The sequence below is a fragment of the Phyllostomus discolor genome, chromosome 14, assembly GCF_004126475.2.
Source record: "Phyllostomus discolor isolate MPI-MPIP mPhyDis1 chromosome 14, mPhyDis1.pri.v3, whole genome shotgun sequence".
In the NCBI taxonomy this organism is placed as follows: Eukaryota; Metazoa; Chordata; class Mammalia; order Chiroptera; family Phyllostomidae; genus Phyllostomus; species Phyllostomus discolor.
The window spans coordinates 29198608-29208913 of NC_040916.2; the positions used below are offsets into that span (position 1 = coordinate 29198608).

General features: G+C 58.9%; 1 protein-coding gene across 1 annotated transcript; it reads left to right on the plus strand.

Moving 5' to 3' along the window:
• Positions 1-15: 15 nt before the first annotated feature.
• On the plus strand, positions 16-10306 carry TDP2 (tyrosyl-DNA phosphodiesterase 2). The gene is made up of 7 exons (XM_028503429.2): positions 16-193; positions 279-364; positions 2411-2587; positions 3442-3533; positions 5464-5582; positions 6363-6533; positions 8850-10306. Exons 1-7 carry the CDS (start codon positions 29-31, stop codon positions 9129-9131), a joined length of 1092 nt encoding a protein of 363 aa, XP_028359230.1. The 5' UTR covers positions 16-28; the 3' UTR covers positions 9132-10306.

Here is a 10306-nt window from a genome sequence, read left to right on the forward strand (position 1 = left end):
GCGGCGGCGGCGGCGGGCGGCGGCGAGGATGGAGCGAAAGCGCAGTGTGGACGTGGGTCCGGAGGCGGGGCTCGACGACGGGGACCCCGTGGAGAAGAAGCGGCTCCTGCTGTGTGCGGACTTCTCCACCATCGCCAGCTGCGAGGCCGCCGTGGCGCGGCGCTACCTGACCGAGAACGCCTGGGAGATGGAAGTACGCTCCTCGTGTGCGTGTGCGGTCGGGACCGGGCCCCGCGCCGGGCGCGCGCCCCCCCTCACCTACTGGTCTTTCTTCTCAGAGGGCGCTGAACGCCTACTTCGAGCCGCGGCCGGAGGAGGGCGCCGTCCCACACCGCGCGGAGACCGCGCCCGGGCCGGGGTCTTGGTGAGTGGGCGGGGGCGGGCGGGGCTTCGGCGGCGCCCCAGCTGGGGGAGGAGGAGTGCTCGGCCCCGCCGGCGGCATTGGGGTCCCCGGGAACCGTCTGAAAGTCTTCACTCGAAGTATATAGGAAACACGCGAGCGCGAGGTTGCAAACAAATGAATGAGGCAGAAACCTCTATGGAATCAAGGGAGCGTGGAAGTCCGCCTGGGTCCTGCGTTGATGGGTTATTTCCGCGGGCAACCATCTAGAAATGTGGTTTTCTGTACAATGTGCCCCTGCCCCTGTTACTCCAGTGACAGCGAGGCTTCGTCTGTAAAGAATCTAGATCAATAACTACAGTACGTTCGTCCTTACAGTGGAATTCCAAATACTAAATGTAGAAGGCGTGAGGGAGTTAGGAAAAAAGCCCCACGTGGGAACCACCATAGTAACAATGACTTCAGGCAGGAATCACCAGTGGACACTAAAACTAATAGGACCGAGCAAGGGCTCTCGGCCCGGTGCGCACAGAAGCCAAGACTATGGCACCAGCGTCTGGGAACAGAAGAAGTGTCAGTTTGGACTCACCTGGCAATCAGATGGGAGACACGACTCAAACCCGTCTCCCCACCCAGGGTTCGGGCGAGATTTCAGGGGTTTCAGCACCAGACCTTCCTGGACAGCGGACCAGTCGCTTCTGAAAGGGTTCCGCGTTCGGTTCGGGTCCTGTCCCCCAGTTGGTCCTTGGGTTCTGGGCGTGATTTGCAACATTTTCTCCTCTGTGCCTCTTGGGCTGCATGGCTTGCAGTTTTGTTGTTCTGTCTCGGAACACAGCTCAGTACCTCGTAAGAGACAGGGTAGGGTCAGTGTGCACTGACTAGAAATGTGGTTTTCTAGCCCCGGTGGAGCTGGTGGAAGGTGGGGTTGGCTGTGGGGCTGAGGACTGGACCGCAGCAGGCACCTGTGGCCTCTCGGGCGTGGCAGCCTCGGGGAGTCGGACTTCTCACCTGGTGGCTCAGGCTCCTGGAGAGAATGCCCTAGGAGACTGCAGGGAAAGCCGCCAGGTGTCTTCCCACCAAGCCTCAGGGGTCCCCGGGTGTCCCGTCCACTGTCCCACTGGCCACGCAGGTCACGGAGGCCCGGGTTCCTGGAGAGGGCTAGAGTCCAGCTCTCGGGCCAGAACGGAGCATTGGCAGCTGTTTGTCCCCTGCCACGATGAGGTCTCTTTTCAGACCTGGCTTGACACGAATCCAAACGAATGTGGGCGTGTTGCCCTGGGCCAGTTTGGGGCCCGGCTCACGAAAGCAGTTCAGCAGCGCAGTCGTGGGAGGGCGCTGCGTCAGCCGTGTGCGGCGGGCAGACATTCGGGTGGCGCAGGGTCTGTTTCCTCAGCCGCCGGACGTGTGCTTTGGCGGACCCTTCAGTGTAGGAGACCGTTCTGCGTGGCGTGGGCCCAGCTCCCACTCGGAGATGCACGGGACCCACGCCCTCGGATAGGTTCTCCCGTGGGGAATCACATCAGCAATGTGCCTAGGCCGCTTGGAGTCTTGCTCTTGCTAGAAACTCCCTCCCCCTGAACTGAGGACATTTACTGCAAAGTAACTTCCTAAAATCCAGGCTAAACCTTCCGAGGATGAGTGTAACCGGTTCAACCACTTTTGCCTTTTCATTTGCAAATATCCCTCTTCTGTGACGTGATGAGAGGCATTGGCTCCTTAGTTTTCTGTAAAAGGTAACCACCTACAGTGAACCTGTGCCTAGTAAATGAGGACCTTCGTGTAATGATACCAGAAAAAGAAATAAAGGCCCGCCCTGGCGGAGGCCATGGCCTTTGCTCCCCTTGAGAGAAAAGCCACGCTGTCCCCTATCCTCCGCCGGACCCGATAGTCCGTGTGAATGTCTCATTTCATCGGTAATGACGCGGACACTGCCGGCCGGTGTCTGCATCACTTCGGGGTCGCTTTAAATGCATTTCACTGAAATGAGGGCCACCACTCACTGTGAGAGACTTACACATTAATCAGTATATAGATTGTTTGCAAAGCTGTGTTTCACTCTGATCTCGCCAGCGTTGACCTGACCAGTGAGGACCCAGCCTCGCCCACGCGCCCGGGGAGCCGCACGCCCGAGCAGCCCGCCCAGCAGGAGGACGGCAGCGCGTTCTCCTTGATCACCTGGAACATCGACGGGCTGGACCCATGTAACCTGCTGGAGAGGGCCCAGGGGGTGTGTGCCTTCCTGGCGCTGTGAGTGCTGCTGTTTTCCTTCCCGGGGCGTGCGGTGGTGTGTCTGCCCTGCGTGCAAGCACAGCCAGCCACTGCGGGCCTGGGACCCGAGCTCAGCCCTGCTCCCTGGGCTGGCGGGGTGGGGCGGGGCACTGGTTCCTGTTAGGAGCCTTCTAGAGCCGTCCTCCTTATGGACTCCGCACGCAGGGTGCCGCTGCAGGGGCGCCTGCTCGAGGGTGGTGGGTGGGGTTATCGGGTGCGTGTGATCGCTTACAGTTCTAACTTGAACATTCAGCTGAAGTGTCACGTGGTGTGCTCGAATTGGATATTGCTGTGTTACAGAACGACACACTTACGATTTTGTGCTAGAAGATTCTGTAATTTAAAAAAAAAAAAAAAGTAGGGGCGTTATTTGTGCCGGGCCCTATGTAATTATCGCTATGACAATTAAGTTACCAAAAGACCTTTGTCACACACCGGCTGTCACCTGTGGAGTCTGTTGTGAGCCACCTTGTTCTCCGGAGCTCAGTCTTCTACGTCCCGTCTCGAGAGGCCGGGGCGAGGTGGTGTCGCGGGACACGTGGGTCGGCACTCGGGACCGTCGGGCGCGCTCAGGGTTCTGGCTGCTCTCGTCAGTGACTCTCGCGCTCTCGGCCTCACCGAGCTGTGGTGTGTGCGTGTTCTGCGCTAATCTGCACGGTGGCGTGTAGAAGGGCACGGACCCCTCGTCTCACAGCTGTCGGAGATCGGTGGGGACAGACGCGGAGCGCTGGGTGTCTTGGAGGGCGGTGGTTCTGCGTTTCCTCTGCATCGCGAGTCCCCGCGAACGAAACGGCGCCCCTGGTGGTCGCATCAGCTCCCGTGCTTTCCGTCAGGTACGGCCCGGACGTGGTGTTTCTGCAGGAAGTCACTCCCCCGTATTACAGCTTCCTGAAGAAGAGAGCCAGCAATTACACCATCATCACAGGTAACACCCTCCCTGTACCTTAGCTTCTCTTTTTCTTTGAAACACAAGGCGGTGAAAGAGATAAATCAAGGCTCGCCCATTGGAGCAGGCGGAACAGACAAACAGCACAAACAAAGTAAGTTTGAACAAAACAGGCCGGACACAGGGTACCGAAAGAACTATGGGAGAGTATTTTACACAGCTTGCTGTTAATTTTCGTGAAAAAGTGGTTGAAGTGGATGATGTCTCAGGAAAATCCAAATTTCCAAAATTTGAGACTAGCTTTTTGGTGAAATTGTTAAAAATTTTAAGGGTGGTAAGTGCATTGTAGTTAGCCGGTTTTTATCAAATTTTTTGTTTTCCAGTTGTACTTAACATATTTGTTTCATGTGGTTATGCTCTTTCAAAAGGTCGTCTTTTAATTTTATTTTTAAAAAAAGATTATTTATTTTTAGACAGAGGGGAGGGGAGGGAAAAAGAAAGGGAAACGTCAGTGTGTGGTTGCCTCTTGCGCCCCCACAACCAGGGACCTGGCCCACAACCCAGGCATGTGCCCGGACTGGGAATCGAAGCCAGCGACCCTCTGGTTCCAGGCCGGCACTCAGTGCACTGAGCCGCACCAGCCAGGGCTTATTTTTTGTTTTTCTAGCTTCTTCCTCTGAATAATTTAGCTTTCTGATTTTCCATCTGTTTTGTTTCTCCTAAGTGTGCTTGGCTGCATTTCATGATTTGGGGCCAAGTCTCCCGTTTTGACGGTCACTTCTCCATGGGATGGGGTCTCGGGCTCCGGGTCCAGGCGGGTCCTCGCCGAGTCTCCGTCTCCCTTGGAGACGCCTTTCCTGCACCTCCAGGTGGTTCTTTCTGTCTTCCCGGTGTCCTGTTCCTGGGCCCCTGCTTCCCCCCACCTCGGTTCAGGCCGCGTTCACCGGAGAACGTTCTGGAACCGCTTCCCGAGAAGCAGTGCGTGGGGGCGGGGCTTCCGAACCCCAGTGCGTCTGGGGCGCCTGCTGCTCTCTCCGCCTGGGATGACAGTGTGTCTGTCACCCACTGTCAAGGCGATGACAGTGTGACGGAGGTTTCCAGGCGGACTCTCGTCTTTCCTGAGAATTCTGAAGGCACCGCTTCAGTGTTGTCTGGTTCCCCCGCCTGTGACCGTGAACCGGGAGCCCTTCCAACCCCTGTCCTCCCTCCCCCCGCCCGCCCCGCCTGTCAGGGTCTTCGTTGTGCTGCCCGAGCCCGTGGTCCTGTTTCTCACTCGCTGTTCTGAACGCTTGGTGGGAGCTTGCGGCCTGGAGGCTCGTGACCTTCAGTTCTGGGAGACTCTCCCCGTCTGCCTCTCTACCCCCTCCGGCCCCTCCTCCCGGCTCTTCCCTTTTTTTTGTCCTTCTTCCCCCTTTTCCCCCTCCCGTATCTTCCTCCTCCTCTTGCTGGTGGCCTTCTGTTCTGAGAAGTCAGCTCCCGCTCCTCCATCTACGTGCTTTCCTGAAACACTGTTGTGAGCCTTCGTTCACTGCCTCCACCCTTTCGTCTCTTCTGCAGCCTGACCCCGTTCTGCCTCCGCTGCTGCTGCTCGGTCACCGGAGCCTCCTGCTGCTCCCTGAGGGGGCGAGGGGACAGCTGCGTGCTGGTCTGCCTCAGGGGAACTCGTGGCTACTCTTTCAGAAACTTCTCATTTTTTTTGTTTCCTGTTGGCACCATGAACTGTTTTTGGCACTTGTGTGAGCTCATGCTTACGTTTCCCCCACACTTGCAGTCCCATTTTGGGACGGGGGCAGGCAGACACAGGGGCGTGGCTGGCCGGCTCGGGTTACTCTGACGCAGTTTACTTTTAGGACGGAGATCGGCCGCAGCGTCTGCCCGTTTGCTGTGGGGTCTCCGCGGGGGACGGCGGTGGGCTGGCCGCAGGCGTGCTTGCCCTGCCCGCCTAACTCTCTCCCCTGCACGTCCGAAGGTCACACGGAAGCATACTTCACGGCCATAATGCTGAAGAAATCGAGAGTGACGTTTAAAAGCCAAGAGGTTGTTCCTTTTCCGAAAACACAAATGATGAGGAACCTTTTGTGTGTGCATGTAAGTAAATTTTAAAAGTCGACTGCTGTATAAAGAAAGAATGTGCTCTTTGTGGTCCCGTGGTGACATCTTTGTGTTTAAACTGCTGTCTTCAGAGAAGAGTGTGCTCCTCACTAATGGTCTCCCCGTGGTCTCCAGGACTTTGCACAGTTAGTCTTCACGTAAATTTCAAGGGTAGACAAACTTGTGGGAACGAAACCCTTGGTTCGGTGGGGGCTTTCCTGGCGATGTGGGAGCGGTGGTGACGTCCCGCGTTCGCCTCCGGCGCCGGTTTCACGCGGTGCACGGCCCCCGCGCCGCCGGGGTGCGGGGCAGCTGGTGTGAGGAGGGCACCTCTTTGGTGCGGCAACCGCAAACGGGGAACGGTCCCGACCGATTCATTCACTGGCCTGTCCTGAACGCCTGCGTGCCGGGCCCTGGAGGACCAGGCAGTGGGCAGAGGGACTGTCCTGTGTGCAGGAGTCGCGCTGTAAATCAGTCTGGGGGCGTCAGAACGGCCCTGTCAGCATGCAGTGGGGACGCGGAGCGGGGAGCCTGGGGCCGTGGGGGAGGGCGTGCTGTGGAGGGTCAGTGGGTGCTTGCTGAGCAGCCTCCACCGGGAGCAGGGGCAGCAGCTCAGGCTTCCTCGACCTGGAAGGAGAAGCACCGCGCTGGGTGGGTGGTCTCCCCGTGGGTTGACCCAGGTCAACGTGGGCCGGTCAGGTGGGGACCCCAGATTCCGCTGTCGGGGTCCGGCGTTCGAGCTGGCTTTAACCACCGCGCGGTCGCGTCCTGTTGCAGGCCAGCGTGTCGGGGAACGGGCTGTGCCTCATGACGTCCCACCTGGAGAGCACCAGGGAGCACGCCCAGGAGCGGATGAACCAGCTCAGGACGGTGCTGAAGAAGATGCAGGAGGCGCCGGAGTCGGCCACCGTGATATTCGCGGGAGACACGAACCTAAGGGACCGCGAGGTGAGTGGCAGCGTCAGTCCCGTGGGTACAGGCAGGCCATTGCTGCGGGAACCAGCTCAGGCTCCTGCCGACCGAAGGACCAAGGCCGGTGACGCACGTCGGTGACCTCGCAGGTGTGACCCGGCAGCTGGCTCCTCCGCTGTGCTCCGCGCCTCGCACGGGGAGGCGGGGCAGGAGGCCTGCCCGCCCCCGGGGAACACACACGGGGTCACAGGGGCGTCCGGAGAAGATGGTGGCGCGGAGGTTGGGAGAGGTCACGCGTGCTGGCGGAACCGCTCAGTGGTGGCTGGGACCGTGGGTGAGGCCGTCCTCCTCTCCTGGTGCCGCCGCGGTGTCCGGGTCTGAGGCCGAGTCTCTTTCCTTCGTTCGGTTGGACGCACGGGGATTTTTCAGGACCTTTGTAGTTCAGAGCTCGCTAGACGGTGAGCCCGTCTTGCCCTTTCCCCTGCTCTGGTGGAGCGCACATCAGACTAAGGGGGACTGAGATGGAGAGCAGCAGGCAGTCACCGGGGTGCTCCGGGAGGGAGGGGAGGGGCCCGGGAGGGAGCAGTCGGGGCGGGCAGCGCCCGGGGATCGGAGTGCCGGGGAGGCCTGGGGCTCTGCCTCACTCCTGCCCGGCTGTGTCCTTGGGCAGGGAGTTCAGAAACCAAGCTCTGTCGTCCTGGCTGCTGTGGCTCAGTGGACTGAGCACGGGCCTATGAACTGAAGGGTCACAGGTTCGATTCCCAGTCAGGGCACAGGCCTGGGTTGCAGGCCAGGTCCCCAGTGAGGGGCACAGAAAAGGCAACCACACACTGATGTTTCTCTCCCTCTTGTCCTCCCTCCCTTCCCCTCACTCTAAAAATAAGGAAATGAAATCTTCAAAGAAAACTAGATTAAAATAATTAAAAAACAAACAAACAAGAGAAAACAAAAAAATAAGCTCTCCGTTGGCCTCTCGGCGGTTTGGTGGGTTTATAGCTAGAGGTTCTTGGCGTCTAGTTGAGTGACTGATAACTCCATAAAAATCCTGCGTCTTAGCAAATGGTGTTGGAAACCAGATATCCACACACACAGAGATGAGGCTGGGTCCTTCCTTTACTCCCTGTACGACAGTTTATCCAAAATGGGTCAGGAACTCAAGGTGAGAGCGGAAACCACAGAACTCAGGGAAAACACGGGAAGGCTTCCTGACGCCGGGCTTGGCAGTGGCTTCCTGGGTCTGACAGCAGGAGCGCGGACGACCGAGCAGAAACGGACGGGTGGACGTCACACACGTCAGCCTGCCAGCAGCCCAGCGTGCGGTCGGCGGGGGGCGGGGGGAGGCAGTGCTCAGAACGCAAGAGGGCTCCGCACGCACCCGTCGCGCGCTCAATAGCACTGGAACGCACGGGGAAGATGGGTGTGGCCCCTGTGCACGTGCACCACTCAGATTCCTGACGAGTGTACAGGGCACTCTCACAACGAAAAGCCAACAATAGAAAATAACCTGATTTTTTAAAAAAATATTTTATTTTAGACAGGCGGGGAAGGGAGGGAGAGAGAGAGGGAGTGAAACATCAATGTGGTTGCCTCTAGCACGCCCCCTACTGGGGACCTGGCCTGCAACCCAGGCGTGTGCCCTGACTGGGAATCGAATCTGCGATGTTTTGGTTCACAGGCCCGAGCTCAGTCCCGGAGCCACACCAGCCAGGGCAGAAAGAACCTGACTTTAAAGTGAGCAAAGAGGAGGTCGGGGAGGTGGGTGGTGTGCTGGCTACATTGTTACGTGGATGCACTTAATGCCGTTGAACTGTATACGTTACAGTGGCAGTTCTTGTGTGTATTGCTCCATACTTGTTTCTGAGTCCTGGAGAGTCAGGGGCACGAGGAGGAATTCCTGTTGTTAGTAAACTTCAGGTGAGGCAGTGGGACCACACACCGGCGGCTTCCAAGTTTATGGGCTGGAGCCGCGGTTTTGCCTTCTCACTTGTGCTTGTTTTTGAAAACCGAAGCGACAGCCGGGGCCAGGGGTTCCCAGCCTCCGGAGTTTCACCCGACACCAGGGTCACGGCCTGTTTGTGGCGCAAGGGCGGGGGCAGGTTCCAGACGCCGCCAACGCGCTTGCCGCCCCCGCATCACCCGCCACCTCGCCCCGTGGCCCAGCGTGTTCCCCAGCACGGCCACTGAGAACGGCACCTGGTGCTGCCTCGGGGCGCTAGCCGGTGCCGGTGGGGGGGGCCCTAGCCAGTGACTGGGGGGGGGGCCCGTGATCTGTGACGGACTTGGGACGTCGCAGCGAAGACGCCTTTTTAACTCGGGGGGAACCCTGAGTCTCACGGACCTCCTCCCTTCCAGGTTGCCCAGTGCGGCGGTCTGCCGGGCAGCGTCTCGGACGTCTGGGAGCTGCTGGGCCGGCCCAAGCACTGCCAGTACACGTGGGACACGCAGGCGAACTCCAACCTGGGCCTGCGCGCCGTCAGCAGGCTCCGCTTCGACCGCATCTTCTTCAGGGCGGCCGCGGACGGCGGCCACCTCGTGCCCCGGAGCTTGGACCTCCTGGGGCTGGAGAAGCTGGACTGTGGCAGGTTTCCCAGCGACCACTGGGGCCTCCTGTGCTGCCTGGACGTGATCCTGTGAGGTGCCTCCCCAGCGCCAGTCCCCCACCCGCTCCGAGCGGTTCCGCGCCGGGGGTTCTCAGACACACAGTGACCCTGCCCGTTGGGGAGGCCGCGTCTCGTGTGCGGGAGGTAACGGCCCGCACCCCTGGAGGAGGAGGAGGAGACACACTGCTGTGCTTCCACCTGTGAGCTGTGTCCTCAGGTCTCAGAACTGGACGCTGGCGTGTATCTCAGCGAAACTCCTGTGCTCGGAACGGCCGGGGCCTCTCGGCGACCGGGCACGGAGGCCGTCGGGGCCGGGTCGCCTGTGCCTAGGCCAGTCTTCAGAGGTGACTTACTTTAAACACCACCAACCCAAACCAGCTCGTACGTTAAGTGAGTCTACAGAAGGAGAAAACGGGCTGTTTCCGAGTCCTTCGGACTGGACCTGTGGTCCCATTTCACAAACCGCGCGGATCTCGCCCAGAGCCACGCTCGTCTGTCTGCCTGGGAGTGGACGGCCGCCCTGCCGCGTCGGAGAGGGGGTGTGGCTCACCGGGCCTGACCGAGAGCTGTGCGTGAGCTCGTGCTTCCCCAAGACTTTCCCACATTCACGGCCACGGCTGTGTCGCCAAGAGAGCGGAGTGAGGCTCGGCAAGGGTGGAAGCCACTTTCATGGCCGCAGCGGGCTTTTTCCCGAGAGAATACTTGTGTAAAGAGAAATACCTTTAGTTTTGCTACTCGAACATGGAATTGTGTTACAAGATTTAAGGAGCACTTTTAAATGTGCTTTAAGGAAACTTTTTCCCCCATAAGAGAAAAATTTTACTTGTTGGTAGTGTGTTTTGGAGTCGTAACAGGATTCATGTTCCCCTCCTTCCCTTCGGGCTCCACCCCCGCAGCCGCACCTGTGTGTGGGGACGGGGCGGGGGGGGGGGGGGGGTGAGCAGGGCTGTGTCTGCACCGCCTCTGGCTGGCCAGGCGAGCCCGGGCTGGGCTGGCTTCTCAGCTTAGAAAGGAAAGCCGTTGAGAGGGGTCACCAGAGGGAGCTGTAGCAGAGCCTTATCTTTAGCAGGGGCATCAAAACGAACAAGTAAAACACCTCAGAAAAGACCAGCTGAATGTATACAGAATATTGTCTTTGTAGTGACGAGGGAAAGGAGTTTTATATGGGAATTACAATTTTAATTATTAAAAATAAAATGAGGGTGTTAA